Source organism: Strix uralensis, chromosome Z (genome assembly GCF_047716275.1).
Source record: "Strix uralensis isolate ZFMK-TIS-50842 chromosome Z, bStrUra1, whole genome shotgun sequence".
In the NCBI taxonomy this organism is placed as follows: Eukaryota; Metazoa; Chordata; class Aves; order Strigiformes; family Strigidae; genus Strix; species Strix uralensis.
The window spans coordinates 59114541-59136267 of NC_134012.1; the positions used below are offsets into that span (position 1 = coordinate 59114541).

Below are 21727 nucleotides of genomic sequence, written 5' to 3' on the forward strand. Positions count from 1 at the left end.
TAGCAAGAGGATGATGGATTACCTGCCTCATTTGGAGCCTCCATTTGCTCCTGTTGCTTTAGGGGTGCCAGGATGTTACTCCACCAATCAATTTCCTTTCACACTCCCTAATGCTTCTTAATCTTTCAACCTCTTCTCTGAGTTCCTCCACCAGGCTGAGCAGGTCATCCAGCTGATCACAGCACACACGGGTGTTGTCACTGCTGCCCTCCGGCAGGATTGACAGGCTCAGGCACTCCCTACAGTCTGGGTCCTGGACCGCTGCATGTTTGCATGGCAGCTCCGTCTGGGTCGCCACGTTCTTTCTGGTGGTGGTTTGTCAATTTACAAGACAAGAATTTTTGTGGGGGAAGGAAGCAACAACAGAATTTGTTCAAGATAACACTGTCCAGTGTTACTTTTGGGGCAGCTGAAGCAGGCTAGCTATAGCAGCGCAGCTTTCAAGTCACATACACCATCACTTTAATCCAGTATAAATCTAGACTGCTGCATAGGGAGCAGTCATGTTCCTAATGCTATGCCACAGCTAGTATTCCAAGCAGCCACCCCATAAGATCACTACAAAAAAACTGCTGTGTCTAACATTTAACTTGACCCAAAAAGAGTGTTTTCCTGCAGAGGGGAGATCAGGATTCATGCCAGACTGAAAGGACTGTGTAACCACTGCCACGGCAGAAGGGCCAAGAATTGAATAAGCCATTAAAACAGAATCGTCTTCTCTAGTCAGGAAGGAATCCAAGTCAGGAGTGAAGCTTACAAACAGGTGAAATAGGGATGTTTGCTTCACTGGTACCTTTACTGCACTTCCTCTAAATCTGAAAATGAGTAATCTGGGGGGAGGACAGCCTTACCATTATAAAAAGTCAAAACAGTTATTTTAAAATGGATACAAAATAACTTCACAATTATGAGAAACATCCTGAATTAATGTTTTGTTTTTACCACACGTGTTGCAGTATGAATAACAGCTGGAATGCTAGGCTTTGCCTTGGTTTCCTGGCATTTTTCTATTTCTACCACAAATTCTATATAACGTAAACAACAGCTCCTACTTAACTGTCTTAAAACAAAAGCTTACTATAGAATACTGTATTTTCAAAACACTAACCAAAAGTAGCAGCCTCAACCCAGGAACCCAAAATACTGAATTTCAGAATTCAGGATTGATTCTAATTCAGTTATTATTTTCAAAGCAAGACTGGAGCTTAACTTCTGCATATTCCACTAAGGAACTAAAAGGAGCCCATTTTAAATACTTTGGCAACATTAACTCTCAAGAAGCTGAATGAACAAGAATCCAACTCAAACTAAAACAAACAAAAATAAATCCAGCACTGTTATTTCCAAGGATATTCCAAATTCAAAATACTTCAGTCTTACCTTGGACACATTGCTGATATAATCCAGTTGACAAGCGCTCTCTTTATCTACTTGATTACAAAGATTCTGTAAAGTGGAGGCATACTCCTTATCACTTTTTACTCGCATTACCATAAATTTCTTCACTGTTTCCAGCAGTCGTAGTTCCCAGTCTTGCAGTTTTAATAAAGCATCATGAGAGTACTTCAGGTCACCTCCAAACCCCATTTTTTAAGGCACTATATACCACACAGGGGAAAATACAGGTTCTTCACCACATCTGAAAGCAGAACAAGATTCATGAGACATGTATTGAAAGAAAAACTTCTACTGTGACAAAGAGCAACTATTAACGTCTAAACATTGAAATAACGATAAAATTAACCACATACATGTACCTCCTCAATATAAACTGAAAGGAGGGTCAGAGCACTGTTTCAAACACCCATCTATGACTGGAAGAGATCTCAGGCTCAGAACTGTCCTCCAGTTTCCATCTGCAAAATGTACCTCCATAACTTAACATGGAGTTGTGAAGGAACACATAAAAGCATCTAAGACAGATACTAAAGACCAATTCACATATTTAATCAAGCAAGCACCGCTGGCACTATCTCCAGACAAGAACTGCCAACTACACTGTTCCACTCCTGGTGACGTGAAACATTTGGTTCTGGTGTTTACCATCCTAGAAACACAGAAAAAATCCAAATAAAATACCAGCTCTCAGGCACTGCATTTGTGGGAAATGGATAACTAGTTAGAAGCTAGTTTACTCCTAAACAACATGTTAGTAGGCCATTAAAATTGCAGATTCAGCCTCCCAAAAATCAAAAAATACCCCAAACCAGGTTCCTCATGCAACTGTCCATTGCTCCCCTGGGACACACATTAGGGCAGAGTCCTTAAGTTCATACAATCTTCCCCTAAGGCAGACCAGTCTTACTGAACCAAATGGACATCATTTGATAAACAGATAAGAAATGCTGCCTTATGAAATCCTGTAACACAACTGCAGGACAAAGACACCTTTTTGAGCTAGCTCTAAAACACCTGCATCTGATACCGATAAACATGTAGCCACATTATAGAAGACCTGAACACACATATGGGCAATTTCCACAGACTTGCATAGCTTTTGTAATGCCAGCTGAAGCCTCTTTTCTGTGTGTACACCAAAAACTTGTTCCTATACTAATCAGCTTCAAACTAGGTAAGATAAACTTACATAAACTGCAATTATAGCCCTGGACTGCAGTGCAGACTCAGCCTCTGTACTGCTTATTCACTAATTCCTGCACTCCAGCCAAGTCTTAGTTCTTTTGAATACAGAAGTACCAACTTCTTCATAGGCTTTATATTGCCACTTAAATTAGCAGAGTGTGTTACAAACATTAACAGATTTATCTTCCTAACAGTCCATAGGGTGAAGCAGGGCTAATAATCTTATTTTATACCAAGAACTGTCACATAAACTAATGTTATCATTGTACCAGCTAATACTGGTATGTACAAAGCTTCAAGAGACTTTTCAGAGTGCCTAGCATTTTTAGAATATTAAATACCCAGGAAAAAAAAAAAGTTAATAGTTTCAGTTATCGCACAAAATTTCAGAAGATTTTGTAAATCAGAATCTAGAGCAATCTCCAAGATAGCCTGACTCCCAGGACCATTCCTCTCTTCCTGCACTTCCCTGCCTCCACCAGCTCTTCCAGTAAGTTACAGAAATAAGCCTCATCCACGACATGTTTATTTTCAGAATGCAAACCATGCTACATAATGAAAGAAACAAAGATTCTATAAAGAAAATAAGAATAGTGCTGTGTTAATTGCATCTACATAATAGAGACAAGTCAAGGTTGTACAAGTAACCTTAAATCTACAGCAAGCTTTCATATGCTCTTTAATTTGAAGCTGTATATTTTAGTCAGAATTCTTGCTGATAGCTAGTTGCTCAGTCATAAAGAGCAACAGCAAATAATTCACACTGGCTGTATTTATGAAGGATGGACTATGTCATTATTGGTTGTATTAATGATATATTTTCAAGTTAAAGTTTAAGAACAGTCTTGCAAAACCACTAATATTTTAGTAAGACAAGTGAAAGAAAAAAATCTTAAAAATACCTACTTCTTAACAGGACAGGAGCTGCACTTGTGATTTTTTGACACCCTCTAGACCTACATCCACTCTTGTGACCAAGCTTATTTTTCTCCTAGCACATTTTAGGACATTACCTAAATACCCTAGCACATTAGCAATGAGAAAACATAGTATCTTTATTTTCTTACATTCCAGATTCAGAAGACATGGGAACTGAATCTCAGGATAAAGTCTGGCCTTGTGCTATGAGTAAAGTGCTGGCTTACTTGCTGTTACTCTAACCTCTGTCTTTACTGAGAAGCAGGAAGGCAAAGGAGGGAGAAAATATTCTCACCATATGATATTTCAGTCTGCTCCTACTGTCTTACTGTGGAGCCATAAGATTACAAAAATCAATAGAGCAGTAGATCCAACAACATCTCACTCCAGCCTGCTAAACCTCCCTTCGCTAAGCAGTAATTAGATTTCTTCCAATTACACTAGAAGATACCTGAGTACATAGACAAAAATTGTACACATACTGGACTCTGGGCTTTGTTTTAAATTATTCCATTCACCGTGACAGAAGCAGCACAGTAAAATTTGTTTTGAAAAAGCGATAAAATTCTGATTCAGTAAGACTAACAAGCATAAAGTCTCAGAGTTGATGATTCCCAACTGGGTAAGCCAGCCACCATGTCTTCCTTGTAAATTAAGAAAAAGTTCAACCAAGACATTCAGCAAAACTCAAATGCTCCATATCGTGTAGCAAAGAAGTGGTGATCCAAGACCTAAGCTACTTAACTGCCAATAAGCTAAAAATCAAAGCTTTTAATTAAAACCACTTTTAATTTTTTAACACTTTCAACACTTTTTAACGCTTTCAAACACATGAAAACATTACAGATCACACAGTCACTTACTTAAAGTCAAAACTATAAGAATTAACCAAACACGTGAATTGTGTTCTATGCGATCTGTATTACAAATACTCTTAAAAAACACAAGCACATTTCAAAAGATCAGTGTTTAAAAAGACAGTATCTGGCACCAACACAGACAAGTATTTTTCTAAATTTGGTATCTCCCTGTTTAGTGTGCACAGATGAGTTGACAGCTGAGACCCTTCTACAGGGTGAGACCAATATAATAGAATATTTCTGTTGGAAGGGACATACAAAGACAATCTGGGCACAATGATCCATTTAGATCTGCGCTTTGTCTCCAACCATGGCACCAGGAGATACTGTTTAAGGACAGCGAACAAGTTGGGCTGCTCTTTGTGGTGTGATCCTCCTTGTGCTTCCCCATGTTCACAGCTACTGGATTATGGAAGAAATACTAATAATCCCATTTTTTGGCTTTACCATGCAACATTACAATGCTCACACTGAATATCTAAGACAAAGACAGATACCCATCCAGATTTTGTAACCACAGACTACTGAGAAAATTGAGTAGTGCAACAAAATCTGAACCAAGGAAAGGTTTACCGTGGAACCAGTAGGAGATTTGGGGAGTCTGAGACACAAACATACTTTCTACTACAGTGTTGAAAAGATGAAAATATAATGTGAAAGATCTTTCTCAAAAAAACATGGCAGAGTATTTTATCTTAAAGGAAAAAAACAGAGATGGCATCACATTTTGAAGTAGATAGATGGAGAATTGATGACAACGAACACATGAGATGCTTCCGGAATTGCTTACTCTTTTACTGTGAAGAGATCTTTCATACTTCTAGCAGATACCCATGGGGTTTATCTCTGTTTCCACACATGAACAATGCTTGCATAATTTGACATGCCAGTGAAGTCTCAAACTGAATTATAGCATGTTTTGTAAAAGTAATAAAATCCCAGTGGCAACAAATAGGACAAATGAGTTTCAGCTAGGTTGTTTTTTTTTTTTTTTTTAAATGTGATATATAAATTACTATAAAATTTACTGTATATGCAAATTAGTCAATCAATATTTGGTATGCTTTAACAGTTAAAATATGTCTCAGAGACAATTCCAAGAAAGACAGACTTACTTTCTTTTTAGAGTCACTCTCAAAATAACAAACTAATTACTGACAGGAAGTAAATACTCAGTGTACATTTAATAATATACTGTGAATGAGCAACCAGGCCTTGAACAGTTCTAAATTTAAGCATAGTTACTGAAGATAGTTTATGACTTGTCTCAACCACCACCACCACAGCAATAGTCAAATTCTGAATGAAGTAATGTTAAATTTTGTCAGCATGACAGTGAGAAACTTCACTGACAGTCACCTAATTTTTCAACACTGTAACACTTCCCTTCAGCAAATAAAGCCATTATTCCAGCATTAGTAGTCTTTCTGGATTCCAGCAACAACTCTGAAAAAAGTACTTCTCATAGCCAATCTACATTTAATTTAAAAATTGCAATCTGGCCATACCACAGATCAAAGGTCCTGTGTGTCTTCTGTGTCTGACAATGACCAAAATCAAATGAGCAGGGAAGAACAGAGCACATATACAGCAATACTTTCCAGGATGTTCTCCTACCCTTGTAACAACTGGAACCTTCTGTTATATATTGCCATGAAATGTACCCAAGACAGTGACTTAATCTTAAAATAACGATGGATCTACACGCATCAGTTGGAATTTATGGCTTCATAGTATCAACTGCAAGGTAGGCAACTGATAAGCCACAAACCAGAAGCACGTCTGGCCCCCAGATAAATTCAGAACAGGTAAGCACAGCACACATCCGGCCCCTCCAGAAGGAAGAATATGGAAGGTGCACAGTAGGCATAGAGCATCCCACTCACTCTTGATCTGTCAACTCCCTTGCTCCTAAATCTGCATGGGCTCCAAATCACTTAGCATGGCTTACATTTTGCAGACCCTTTCTAGAGACATTAAGAATATTGCAAAATCAGAAAAGGAAGAAGACTTGGATTCAGGAGATAAATCCTCAAATACAAGGCTTCTGTACTGATTTAAAAGCAATTTTATAGCAGGTGATCAATTTGTTAGACACTCCATCTCAGTTTCTGAATGTGAGGCTTATAGTAGTTATATTCCATTAAAACAATGAAATAAATCATTCTTATCCCTCCATCCACATCTTAAATAAAAATTAGACTGTTAAGCAATTGACATTTCTGTTATTGTAGGATCTACTCCTGGAACATACAAGGCCATGAAACATAAAACACATGCTTAACCTACCATTTGTTTACACTAACCACATATTCAGAACATTATCTGCATATGGATATGCATGGTATGGAAGATGAATTAGCTGAATTAATGCTTCCATAGAGGTATTGCCACCAATAAACATCCGAAGTGGTAATCTAAAGCTATCCTGATCATTTTAAAACTAGTCTGAAATATTAGTCCACTCAAGGCAAATTAAGCTGCTTATTTTCGGGAAGTCTTTTCTGCAAAACACAGTTTACGTACCTTAACAAATTTTGCACAAGAAATTATCCTTAGTGCACCTCTCTTTATGTCAGCAGCTACTACTTCTGATTTTCACTTCCTGTAATACACTTGTTTTTTCTGGGATGTCTGTGAAAGAGAAACAGATCAAACTTTTTTATTATTATTTCAGCATTTTAAAATACATTGCAAAACTTAAGTAAGTTGCTTTGCATTTTCAGATTATTACCAGAAGGCAGATTTTTTTAAAAAAGAGACAGAGTTCAAGAAAACCAAAAGAGCAGACTACTCAAAAGACTGCAAGTAAGTAGTATGCTATCACTTCATACACACAATTTTGAGGGAAGGAATAATTTTGTCTCTACACATGTAGCCAAAGATTTTAAGTTCTTGGAATTTCTTATGATACAGTGTACTGTAGCTGGAAAATTAGATAATTTCATTTGTTTCTGAACTTTGCCCTTGATAAAACAAAAAGGAAACCCATTAAGAGGGAAAACAAAAGCATGCAAGACCAAAATTCATTATATGAAAGACAAACTTAGTAGCAGCATTCTCACTAGACTGTAAGAAAACAAGTGGGAACATGAGAAAGGGACCAATCAAGACACAGAGATTTCTTACATGACTAATTACTTCAATGTCTAGAATAGTATGCGGTCAGAAAGTTAAGATGGCTGCAGCACTACAATTTCAAACCGTTAATTCTGGACTGCAGTCTAGGTGTAGCAAACTGCAACAGAAAGCTGGATCTTTCAGGTTTTATATTAAGAAAGAAGTATATAAAATATAAAAAATAACAAGAAACAGGTTTTGCGTATAGCTTACAAGTGCAAGGTATACTACATAAGCTACATCTGGATCAACATTAAATGTTCACTCACAATCTCATACCAGAATGTCTCATCTAAAGTTAAATCTTAGATTCAATATTAGTTTAGCAATTCAATATCAATTCAATATTAGTTTAGCAATGCCCTTGTTAGAAAAGACACATTAAGCAAAACTGACAGACATAGTGTGTAAGCGTAAAAGAGAAGTGTTTTCAAGATCTCCACTATTTAAAACAAAGCACTAATCATGGACACATTTACAAAATCTTAGAAAGAAATAGTTTTAGTTCATATTCAAGCAGACATTATTTAGAATTCCTTTCTGGTTATTTAGTGACATTCTAGAACGTGCTGCCTAATATAAAACTTCCATTCTCCATGATGAAAAATAGAAAAGACTGTAAGTGATGCTAACATTCAGTCACTGCAAAGAAAGAGCAGCTATGCAAGCAGATATGAAAGGAGAAGAACAAACACACCACATTCTTAATAATAGATACAAAAATACTTGTGGCAAAGTTGCAAAGCCCAAGAGAAAGTCTTCACCAGCAAAAAAAAAAAAAAAAAAACAAAAGCAAAACATTATAGTAAATTTGGCTCCAATCCTCCCATCACAAATACAAACCAGCTGGGAACACCAGAATATCACTGAACAGGAACACATTTTTAACCCTTTTCCTGGTTCAAATAGGACTCATGAAAGTAAAACACATGCTACCACCAGCACCTGGGCACATTCAGATTTCAAGCCGATGTTAAAGAATTGCATGTGGTAAGATGAACTCCTTATGAAAATTCCCTTTATTAAATGAAACAACATATTGGAGCCACTTAAACACAGACAAACTGTATCTTCTGCTCTCTGCACACAGACAAAAAGCACACCTTTTTTTTAAAAGAAATAATCTATCACATGTGTTATGATGGAGAATTTTGTTTGTCAATATAAAAATAAAATGCAAACCAAACTTTTCTTCAGAATTCCAATTACTACTGACTTTTTATCTACGTACATATTTTCATCTGCACACCGGTCATTAGTAGAATTTAAAACTGGTAATACAAGTCCAACACCGGTCTAATTGATAGACTTACACTAGCTAGTACATGGAAGTATAATAAAAGTTTGCCAGTGAACTACACAGCCATCTGTAAGAGAGAAATAAAATGTTACAAAATTCTCATTGCTATTTCTGAGATCAAACATAGCAGAATCTGAGTTACAGACAGCTTGCTACCTCAATGCAATAAACTACTAGATAATGAAGACATAAAAGAAAAAATTAAAATAAGATAGAGAAGAAAACCTAGATGATCTGTTTTCTGAAATTACTGCCAAGCCAGCCAAAGCCAGTCCCACACCAGATCCTCTTTAGACTGGAGATATATAACGTATTGTCTCAAAATGAAGCATCAGAGGAGCATTTAAAAGTATCAAATTAATAGTAAGAATTCACCAGAGCCAGATACTATTCAGCTGAAGTGTTAAAGCATCAAATATGAAATTGTCAAACTATTAATTCTGCAAAAATTTAGGCTTAAGGTGACCTAAGTAAAGAGGTCTGGAAAGTGGAAAATATATCAATTTTTTTCCAATCTTGACAAGGTAATCAGGAGAAGCACAACAAAGACAGCCTGACTTCCATACTGGGGAAGGTGGTTAAAACCATACAGAAGAACTTGTAGCCTGAAACAATAGGGAGAAAAAAAACAGCACAGCTTTTGTAGAGAAAAGTCATGCTTCACAACTTCATGAGTTCTTTGAAAGAATCAAGGATAGTGTGGATACTGTTGGAACCAGTAGTGAACAAGACTTCTAAAAAGTTTCCCCTGATATATCTCATAGGAAGCCGTTACAAAATTGAGGACCTTGCTGGGTAAGATTTAAGAGATAAAGATTCACAGGGGAGACAGAAGTCTCATGAGAATCTGTGCCAGGACTTGGGCATATCTATCATTTCAGATATCATCTGTGTTTAAATTTGCAAATTATACAAAATTATTATAAGCAACCCAAACTGACACATCATTAAAAAATTTGCAGAAGAACCCCAGAATACTGAGCAACAAGCATAAAACAGATGAAGTCACATATTAGTAAATGCAATGTAACAGACTGGGAGAGAGAACTCTACATTATTTAATGCCACTACCAGAAAAAAGGTCTGGTAGTCTCTGAACATGTATCTTCAAAAACTTTTGTTTAGTGCTTTGAAGTGGTCAGGTTAGGAGCCATCCAGAATATCAGATCTTTTTTTAATGAAAGAAAGAGAGAACATAACATATTCTTACACTGCTGATACATTTGTGGTGTTCCTATACCTTCAAATTATTCTATCTCATGAAGAACGTAAAGCACAAAAAAAGTATAGGTAATACTGATCAGAGTATGGAGCAGCTTCTGCACAAGAAAGTAGAGAGAATTTTTTAGCTCACAAAATAGTTAAGTATGATGGGCTGCCAGATCAAAGTACAAAAAAAAATAATCATGATAGTACAAAGTGACATGGTATGTCAGATGTCTGAAGTGTTTCCCAGAAGAACATGGCAACATCAAACAAAATTTTAAAAAGTTGCTCCTAAGTACTTCTTTGCCTAGTAAATAACTGAGAGAATTCAATGGCTAAAGACATTTTTGAGACCAAGAAACAAACAGGTTCAAAAATTATTATAAAAATTCATGGAAAAAAACCAGATCTGTTGAACAACAGAACTTCCATCTCAAGGTGTCTCTAAACTGCAGAAGCAGGGTGGGAACTATTATTCTACGTTTGTGCCAACAGTCCCTTCCTACCTGACAGTAGCAAGTACTGAGCTACGTGACTTCACTTGATCACATACATACATCTCACTCTCACTCTTACCCCTGCAGCTGTGTGAAGAACAGTTTTCCCTAGCAGCTGTCGCAGCTGTGATCTTATTAAAAATACATGCAAATAAGAAGCAGTAAGCTTATGAAAGAATAGGACTTACACTTGCCAATACTACAAAAACAAAAAACCAAGCAAAAACTAAACCAGATAAAAGCCCAGAAAACAACCCTCAGACCCTCTGCCTAGAATTACAAGATACACTTCCTTTTTTGGATATACAGTTTTCATTTACCTGTTGGAATTCTTTTCACACATACAAATGGTAGTAACAGAGATGATTGAAGTAAGTCACTTACACTCATGTAGGTGTAAGGCCTATGATCTAAAGACACTATCTAATTATTTTCCCTTCCACCAAAGAACCCCATATGCTTACCTATGGCATAAAAATTTTTGCCAAGACTCGGTCTTCTCTCTGATCTAGCATTCCTTTGCCCTTAGCACATGGAAAAAATTTCTCAATGACCAAATCTCACCTTCCCCTTGGCATGACCAAGGAATAGAGAAGAGACTACCTTTTTCTTTGCAACGTGAATATCCTATTCTTTGATCAACCTATTCTAATTCTTTAAATCTTTCATTTGAAATAATTCTCTAGACCACTGTTATCCTCTTAACACACTCCAGTTGGTCCCCAACTCACTTAAAGTTCAGAACCTAAAACAGTGGGGAACTGTAGGACCCACCAATGTGAGAAGAACAGAGAGATTACTCCAAATTACTTTTGAGCTCCTGCCCGAATGCTTTAACCTCTTCCCAACAGCATGATACTGTGTCCTTCTTAGTTTGTGATCCAAAAATTCCAGGTCCCTTTCCATAGAACTACACCTTACCCTGTTTCTTCCTCCATCACGTTCCCATTCAGTCCAGTCTACAGACAGTATGTTGCTTTTGTGCTCACTGACACCCTGCTTTGTTCCAGATGATGTCTTCCATTTGCCAAGATTATTCCAAATAGTAATCTCATTCTCCACCACACCTGCAGTGGTTCTCAGCTCCACATGGCCTGAAAGCTTCCTCAGTATGCCCTTTATTTTATTGTCTCAGGCATCCTGTAAAAAATGTGCAATGGGAAGATCTGCACTTGGTAGTAAACCATGTGGTAAGTGTTCCTTAGATGCAGTTACTCAACCAGTTTTGCTTCCATCCTGTAGAAGTTCCTACCTCCCAGTCACAGGTAAATAGCAAGGCAGGTGCTGGAGACTGAATCTCACCAGGAGAAAAGTAAAAGAACGTGAAGGTAGCTACAGGGTAGCAGAGCCCTGATCTGTAGCAGAGAAGGCTGTGCTACAGAGCAGAGCTAGACTGGCTACCACAAGTCACACTGTCACTGTGCCTCAAGACTCAGTGCTGTGTTCTTGTTATCTCTGAAAAAGGCAGTGCCGCATACAAAATAGCAGACAAACACACATCTTGCTTTCAAAGGGTAAATTCACCTAGTTTCTTGTTACCTTCCACGTGCTTAGAAGAAAGCTTTCCTTCCTGTATTTTTCCAGGAATTAAACTTTCCTTAAATTAAGTTCCAGTCTGCAAGGAAAGCCAAAGAAAAGCACGTCCTCAATAGAGAATACCTGGCCAAAGAATTTTCACTGAACTCTCAATTCTGCTGTGTTGCAACATTTGTCTCCACAGTAGATCTTAACATAAAAATGGATTGAGCAGAATGAGGCTGATAAAAATAATTCTCATGTGGCAGGCACTTGTGCTCCGGTATCTCCAACGCTGTTAAAAGTTCTACTGGCTAAAGGACAGGACTATTCTAGAATTACAAAAAAAAAAATATGTAATGCTAAAATGACTGAAAATTGGCCACAAATTGAAAAAAACTAAATACACATATCAGTGACTCAGGTTTGCTTAAAGTGTATATTATATAGTGCATTAAAGAACTTTTGAACAAACGAGCAACAAGACAAAGTATTGCATTTTCAAGAGATTTCTTGGTTTAGGTGAACAGTGAAGACAGAAACAACTGCTAGGAAAAGTGGCAGCAAGAGTCAACACTGAAATTAAAAAGTAGCTGTAGTAATCTTGTTGACTAATGAGTTAGTCTGTGCACACTTACATCCTCACTGATTTCTTTCATTCAATTAGATGCCAACATCTCCAGTTCAAAGGTAGGAAGCAGTCTTCCTTAGTTGGAAAAAACCCCAAACCTCTGAAGGTAACATTTAATATCTTGATATCCATCTGCCTTGAGATAAATGCATGGCAAGTCATAATGAACACACACACACACACACACCCCCCCCCAAAAAAAAAAAAAAATCCAGGTGCAAACACTCAATCCCAAGGCCACCTACTGAAGTATCTCTTTGGGGAAGACAGAGGAGAGAATACTGACACAGTACTGAGGGTCTCTCATCATCATAAAACACCACATACTACTCCTTGGAAAGGTTTTGGGTCCCAAAACTCTTCTAGCTACTGACTGTGACCATTCCAATTTAGAAATCCAGAATACTACTAGGAGCTTCTTCCAGGAGCACTGTATTACCTCTTGAATTCTAAGGACAGCCATAGACAAACAGAAATCCACAGGATGTGAAACACTTCTAAAAGTCTAGAGGCAGTTTAATTTCTTTCTATGGCCCAACATCAGCCAGAATTTCTAGCTGCAGCCAAACAGTAAGATTAAAAATCTGCCTTTAGGCTGTAATATATGACTATACTGGTCTCCTCAGGAGAAACATAATCTATTTCCAAGTATTTACAGCTCTGAAAAGAAATTCAAAGAAGAATCAGGGTGTTGCTTCTTCTTTCCTTCTTCACTAAACTAATTATATCCTTCTGGTTCATTAAACCCTACCTAGTTAACTCACTGTTCATTCAGTCTTCTTGAGTTCACTTAATTTCCTTGGCACCATTGTATCACATTTCACGTAGTTCGATTACACAGGATTCTGTACAGAAAACCAGCTCACAAGGAACACAGGTCCAGGAGGAAGAGAGTCCTGTCCCTTCCCAACAGCTGATATTCCAGAATGTTTCATTGTGGGAAACAGAACATACCCTGTGCTTCAGTGAAAGGTGTTACCTCAAGTCTTTGTTTGCTGTTTCTCAGGCTGAATGACCTTTCCTTTGCACGCTTCATCTCCTAAAAGATACTGAGGTAACTCTCTTAAACGGGATACAGTTACTCTCACTATGAAGGTAGAGTCACAGAAAGACAGATTACTGAACTACGCATTTGCACCTTCTTAAATACTTGAAGTGCATAATAAATTTTAATACATACATTTTACAAACATATACCAGAGCTAACTTTTCAAGATACAGAAACCTACCTTAATTTTTTAGATCTATCATCAGCCTTCCCACTTACAAAGAACACTCCTTCTGAAGGGTATTATTCTCATTTGAAAATGTATAAATTGATCAAGCTTTAGTTAATGGAGATTATAACAAACAGTTAGAAGCTGTGGATGTTTAGCCTCTCAGGTGTCTGGCAAAATGGCACTGAAGTACACATGAGCAAAAAAAAAAATGTATTTTTGGATTCTTCACGTGGAGTTATTTGCATACATAAGATTCAGCCTAACTGATCTTTATTGCAACATATTATTTTTTATCCCCAATCTTTCACTCTGCCTATAGGAAGTATTCTTTCCAGAAATGGTACCAAGCAGTTAACTTCTCATTTACGAGGCCAATGTTCTTCAGGTTGCAGCACCATTCATGGATACTCTTCAGAAAAAAAAAATTTAGGGATGATAATAAAGTTTGTATTGTAGGCAAGGGTTATTTAGGTCCTGCAGAATTCTTGCCTTACTGTACTCTGAGACAGTTGAAGTGAATTTGACTGACTGCATCTTTAAACCTGAAATCCCAGTTTAATCTGAGAAAAATTCTGTAGAGGCACACAAGCCACACTATAATAATAGTCAAATGTTAACAACCACCTGCTTAATCACTGCTTTGGAAGTGGCAGCTCCCACCCACTGAAAGCAGACTAACCATATCCATACTGCAAATCCCTGCATCTTCACTGGGCTCCCCAAGTCTGGCTGGGGGGGCTTTGGTGATGAAATACTAGAGCTCAAGAGATCACCATGTCACAGCCCATCAGAATGATGTTTCAGCAGCATGATACACAGGGGACACACTTTATGGAAACAAGAAGCCTTAAGTTTGAGGACACAAGGCATACAGGGATAGGATGCCTCTGGAAGACTGGTCTGCATAGGACACAAATCTGCTGCAGTATGTATCCATACTGTGGCTGGAGCAGAGCCTGGAGGAAACAATCCCCGTCAGTTGTGGGCAGGTTTCCTTTCAGAGGGTACCAGCTGGTCCCAGGAGAACAGAGTTAGAAAGCATGCAGCACACAAAACTAAGAGGCCATGGAGGAAGACAAGGATTGAATCAAACTGAGATTTTGACCTCAATAAAGATGTAATTACCTCCTCATATAAAAAAAGAATCATTTAGATAACTTGATCTAGAAGCCAATTAAATTTGTTAAAATAGTAGCTTCAAATTTACTTTACATATTTACCGATGAGAGATTTCCCACTCCAATTTCAATATTCACCTAATCCAAAAGGCAGAACTTGGTATTAAAGGCTTTCCTCTATCTTCCTTACAGACCTTTAACTCTTTACAACTCTCTGCTTTTTTGGCTGTGCACTTCAACTGCTAACATTTTTCTGTATTTGGTGAATCAGGCACCTCCTTTTATCTGGTGAACTTCAGTTATCACATCTGCTGAACTAGTAAAGAACCATCTTATGGAAATTACGGAAAATATATTCTCCTTGGGAGAAAAGATACCATTCACAGCATCAACATACAACAAATATAATCATACCAACAATAAACAAGTGTGTGTTTTTCTGATTCCATGCTTTATAACTTTCAATCAGTAAAAAGGTTCTCCAAAGTTGTACAAATTTCCTTAAAATTGGCTACAAAAGCAATTCTCACAACATTTTGCAGAAGGGATAGCACAATTGTTTTAAAATACCATTATTTACAATGTTTCAGCTGTCATATTTTAAAACTTAGCCACTTCACTTATCTGCACCCCTTATCTGGAATTCTTGAAACTTGCTTGGGATACAGATACTGTGGGGTACCATTTTACATTCATGAACATTTCAAAGCAGAAGCCACAACTAGGAAGTCAGATGCTATCTGAAAGAAACCCAAAACATTAAAGAAAGCTTTAACATAATTCACAAAAGCAGTATTTTAACAGACACAGTGGCAGTACACCACACTAAACAGATTTTTAAAAACTTAAGACAATTTAACAGCATACAGGACAAGCTTTAGACATTCAAGGTTTATCCTAAGACTCTACTCTTATTTGTTTACCAAGGGTGAATTTCATGATTTACTAGCCCAGAAGCTAACAACCTCCACCAGCTGAGACATTATTAATGTTAGTTGTCTGAGTATTACAGCACCAAACATTCAATAAAATTACTCCTGCCTTTATTAAATAACCATTAAATCTATGCCCTTTCCCACTCCAGTCTGTTTTGTACCGAAAAAAAACCACATTCTGCCATTCTCAGTTCAAACAGCAAGCATTATAAACGTCATGATGAATTCTGTAAATTACCATATGCTATCAATGTATGGAATAAGAATTTCCAATTTTTCTAAAGCAAAAAGTTGGGCATAAACAGAGCTAGAGAAAAACAGCAAAGCTGACAATAAGAGATTCACAAATTGAGGATGAAAACCTAAATGCCACTCTTTGGAATATACATTAGGTGATCATGTAATTACTTCCACAGTGCTTTAGTCCATAAATGCCTGACTCATTTATTACAGAGGATGGAGTGCTCTGGGGATGGTTCAGCATTCTGTCAGAGGGCTCATTGTCACAACTCTGTCACACTCATTGCTGTCATTGTATGTCTCCCAGTTTCTAAACAGGCAACCTCAGGGAACAAAACGCTCATGATTAATGTACTTTATTGCTATTCTGAATTCTATTTCTGCATAATATGCAACAATTCACAAACTTTTCACAGGTCGCCCCTACTTAAAAGGTAATTGATTTTTTATTAGGTCTTAAATACGGTATTTTATTTTGATGCTTAAGCTTGATTTCTTAATGTCTCAGCTCCTCATGATAAAATAAATAGCTTCCAAAACAATACTATGAAAAAAAGGTTGTGAGACTCTAAGATCAAATGATGACAATTACAAGAGAGCTTGCAAAAGGACAGTCTTCACACCAAGATTTGAATACCATATAGAAAAATGCTTAATACATAATAAACTATTAAGTAGTTATTTTCATTATGTATTTTCATTACCAGCACTTAATAAGACAGGGTTCCAAATGGACTACAGTATTGTGCAAACAATATTGTAAAGCATACCCAGAGGGCAGATTAAGAGTAGACATGCAATGTTTTTATTTCTCCCTTAACAGTTGAAAGTTTCATGTGATCATCTTAACAGAGAGCTGTATCAGAGAAACATCTCATAGTATGCAACTACTGCTGCCCAAGTCCACATTCACCCTATCAACAACATAAGGGCAAGATTTGGCCCAAGTAGTAACTCTCCCCCCAGCAGAAAGTAAGAGCAACTATATCACAAAGCCTAGCGAAATACCCTCGTTGCTCAAGGTTTGTACCTTGAGTTCATAACATAGACAAGATTAAGCAGCCAGAGCTGTGTTCTAACAAGCCGACTAATACATCGTAAAGATCAGGAATTCTGACAGACCTGTACAACTGGACAGAAAACAAGTCACTGAACAGTGCAGTTACGAGTATGGAGAGTTGTCTCTACACACTTCTAGGACACTCATCTGTGTGTCGTGAGCAGGTTAGTAGCAAGATCAAGTTTGGCATTTTCCCTCTAGTGTAGAAAGGCAGCAATGAAAAGGAAGCTGGTGACTAACAGAGCAAATGGTAATCTGAGATCCAAAGTAGAATGATGTTATAAAGTACAATTCACTCAGATTAATAACAGCAGTAAATCTCAATTTATTAGGAATTTATTTTTATCATCATCAGGGAAACACACAGGACTGAAAAAATCCCTATTACTTCAGACTCATTACACTCAAAACCAACCTGAACTCTGCCTTTAAACTTGCAGGAAGAATTAGAAAAGATTACAGTCATGCTCTCAAATATGATTTCATGCTACAAAATCCTCCATCCCATGAAGTTGTCCTAAAAGAAAAAAAAAAAAAACAACCCAACAAGCACAAGAAAAGCCATTTTGGACACACCCTTTTCAGGAACCACTTCCAAAACTTCCTATGCACTGTACACGACCACATATGTAGCTATTAAAAAGAAAGGTAACTATCTTCCTTTAAACCCCTGAAACAAAGCAACAAATTCCACTGATCCACTACTACTAAGTTTCCAAAATAAATCTTCCTGAAGAAATGCTACAGTTACCTAACGCAAATGTTATACAGCAGAAACTTGCTGCTTATTAGCTCAATATTTTAAACCCTTTAACTCCCTAATAAAATGAATACTCAACAATTCCAAGACTACTGTATATTAAACCTCGCCACTAAGTTTTCAAAATCCATTTTTATAAGGCAAATACATCAACACTAATTAAGACAGTACTAAGTGGACAGTTTTATCTTAAAATGGGAGCATATACGCAATTTACTTCCTGCTGGAATGAACTTAGGCTTTCCTCTCTTCTCTTGCTGCTTTTCCTCCCCCCTCAAGCAAAAGAACCCCCTTTCCTTTTCCTAGACCCACTTCCCACACACTGCAAAAAAAATCCTCCCTGTGAAGGGATGACCTCATGCTGCTAGCCCATCCCCTTGTATGGAGCAACTCCGGGCTTGCTGCCAGCTTTCTCCGCCTTCAGGCTGACATGGCAACATACCTTCCTTCACCCTGCCGCTTCCCAGCTGAAAGCAGATCGGGACGCGGCAGCAAGCGGAGAGGGCAAGCCGGGCCAGGAAGATGGGGTCTCCGCATGGACAAGGAACAGACGGCCAGGCGCCGGCCCTGGACTCGCGTCTGGCATAAGCCTACTTCGTATCACCAAAGCACCTCTTCTCTCCATTGCGTGAAGAACTAAACTGAACTCTGGACATTCTTAAGTACGGAAATATATCCTATGTTACCTAACTGCAGTGCAACCCCACGTAGCTGAACCTTGCTTCCCCGTGTTAAACCTCTTTATGTTACCTCTCTAGCTCTCTTCACAAAGACCCATTTTATCATCCTGTGTATCACTCTACTTTAAAACCCTTCCACCTCTTCTTCAGTCTGTCTTTACTTTCAAATGCCTCCTCAGAATGATTTCTACATGATCACTTTATAGACTGGCAATCCAAATACCAACTCAGGAAGAACCCTCCTTTGATAGACTCAGTTGTGACATGAAGTTATAGTTGTAGGAAAGCACAAAAGGATCTTGGTGATAGTTAACAGAGCTTTTCCACAGCTAAAAAGTAACCTTGTACATCCAAGACTTGACCTTCTCCTTCAAAGAAATCTACCCAAAGCTCAATTCTTCTGGGGTTAACATTTCATGTTATTTTAAAGCTGTAACAGTACTGACAATTTGCTTCCACATATTAATAAGAAATTTGTAAAAGGAGAGAACATACCTTTTTCTCACCAACAATAATCATTACTGTAACAACACATATGTCCATCACTTGCAATTTAGTTTGACTGTGAGCAGATTAGAAGTATGAATGCCCCACTTCCTTGAGTCTTCCAAAGACTAGCACATGTGTAATATACTGTATCAGTCATCTATTTATTATAATTAGTAGGTACAATTACCTAAAAATAATACCCAGCCAATTCTTCTGATCAAAAAGTTTCAGATGCCACTCAGGTTTTTCTTACAATCCGACTTGTTAAATGAAGCTGCATTAAAATACAGCAGAGCATCGAAGTCACTTTGTGCAGGTTTGTTGCAAAGTGGGGAAAAGTTACATCAACTACTTGGAACCCACTGCTCCTTCCTCACAGGAGATGAGTTGGCTTGTTTGAAAGTATAACAAAGTCCTAGGTGTTTACATAGAATGTGTCACTTCCAAGGGTGTACACTCGTGTAAATTCAAACAAAATAGAAACATACTCCAACATGAAAAGGGATGTTTAATGCCCTTCTATATATTTTGTTCTCAAATACCAAATATGTGAACATTTAGCACCCCTCCAGATACTAAAGCATAAAAAGGCATATGAAAAAAGCATAAAAAGATACATGAAAAAAGCCAGGGCAGTAGAACTAAGAAGGTCCTATCTACATAGGCTCTAAATCAAATGTATAAGTTAAGAAAGTTGCTAACTTGTACAGCGTTGTCACTGGAGGGGAGAGGAGAAAAGAAACTAGAAGTAGGGGCTTTCCACGTATGGGAGTCGGGCGCGGGGCGAGGGACACATCACAGAGTTTCAAGCGCTGGCTGGCACATCCTCCCGTTATTCGCAGCGGTTACAGACCAGCCGGGGTGCCGTGGCGCAGCCGGAGCACAGAAGGGGAACTGACATGCCGGGCACTGGCGGGAACTGGCGCCGCAGGAACCGGACCGAGTCAGCCCTTTGGCTCCCCTCGCCCTCTAGCCCGGACCACGGTCAGCCCGGGGACCGGCCCCGCGCCCCTGGCCCGACGGCAGCCCCAAGGGCGGGGATCCGCACCCGCCGCGCTGCCTGCCCCGCCGGGGCGGAGCCGCCGCCGGGCGACAGGCGCCCCTGACGTCTCCCTGCGCCACCGCCGCGGGAGGCGGCCGGATGCCGCCGCCCCTCGGAAGAAAACGCGAGTGGCGCCGGTGCCCGCCCCGCCCCGCCTGCCCGCAGGTAAATCCCCGCGCGGGGCCTACCCGTCCCCCCTGCACTGGCTGCCCGCTGGGCGGGCGGGCGAGCGGGCGCGCAGGACACGGCAAGAGGTGGGGCCGGCCACCTCCCGGCCCGGGGGCCGCTCCCGGGGCGCGGACGCGGGCGGCCGCACGGCCGCGCCGCACACGGTACCCACCTACCTGACAAGCCGAGCCCCCTCCGCCACTGCGGGCGTCACGGCCCCGCTAGCGCCACGTGACCGGCGCGGGCCAGTCAGCGCCAGGGTCCCCGCTCCCTCCCAGCCAATCCGAGCTCTCCCCGCCTCCTGGTGACGCGCTGCAGCTGGCGACCACTCAGCGAGGGCACGCGCGCTGCCGCTGCCGCCTCCCGGCGCGGAGGGACGGCGCGATTGGAAGGGAGCCGTGCCGCTCCGGGGGGGCGGGGCTGCCTCGCCCCGCTCCGCCTCCAGCGCGCGCTGCGTCCGTCTCCCAGCAACGGTTTTCCTCGCAACTTCTCCGTTTAAAAGACACGCCTAGAAATACCTTAGGGTTAGTGGGGAATGGTCACAGAAGGTTAGATTCAAGGTGTAATAACGTAAGGAATATTTACGTAATTACAACACTGCGATACAATGTACACTCGTTTTAAAGTATTCCTATAACTTCTGTGCTGTTTATTACTTGATCAGGGAAATGTAGATGCGAACATAAAAAAAAAAAATGTATGAGACTAAAACATGTCAAATCCTGAGAAAATAACTCCTGGACATCACATCTTATGGGCAGATAGACAAGGAGTCTGATGTTTCATCTTGTCAACTCAGGGTCAGGAACAGGTAACGACAAGCAGAAAAAAAGAAGAAAAAAGAAAAGGGAAAAGAAGGGGGAAAAGAGGGAAAAAGGAGAAAAAAGAAAACAAGAAACAAGAGCTATTATTGTGACACTAATTTGAGAGGTTTAGGGAAACTTCACGAATATTAAAGTGTTGTACATTATCTTTTGTGACAGATTGTGTTGCAAATTAAAAATTCAATTTAATTAAGTAATAATAACAAAGTCTGATGCATTTCATACATACAGAAGGGCATAAGAATTCCATAACAGGTTAGATTAGAGTTGCAGACAAATACCCTTTCTCAAGAGGTTGCCAGTTGCTGGTATTTAGGAAGGAGTCTGAAAACCAGGATGTGGTCAGAGCAATCATATTCCAATCCACAAAGTGTTTAAAAAGCACTAGTGAAACTTTGCTGTGTGCAGTTTTCTACCTTTGTTTAAGCCATTTATGCCTTTTTCTTCCAAAACATCTTACAGAAATAATTTCCTTTATTTACCTGTTTATCAAATGAGAAAGTATTATATTCTTTTGTACCTCATCCATATGCACCTTGAGGCAAGTTAAGACCTATATAC

General features: G+C 39.1%; 1 protein-coding gene across 7 annotated transcripts in view; it reads right to left on the minus strand.

Annotated features, from left to right (window-relative positions):
• Positions 1-20585, minus strand: part of FER (FER tyrosine kinase) — a 213131-nt gene extending 192546 nt beyond the window's left edge. For 6 of the 7 annotated variants that reach the window (XR_012627031.1, XM_074855734.1, XM_074855738.1 and 3 more), the window contains exons 1-3: positions 20519-20585; positions 6888-6995; positions 1381-1639 (exon numbers count right to left, since the gene is read on the minus strand). Coding sequence is in view for 6 of the 7 variants with exons in the window: in XM_074855734.1 (XP_074711835.1) it covers positions 1381-1587 (207 nt within the window). In the remaining variant the exon portion in view is untranslated. Of the gene's footprint in view, positions 1-1380; positions 1640-6887; positions 6996-17618; positions 17721-20518 lie in introns of all 7 variants that reach the window. The other variant, XM_074855735.1, reaches the window with a different exon arrangement.
• Positions 20586-21727: the final 1142 nt, after the last annotated feature.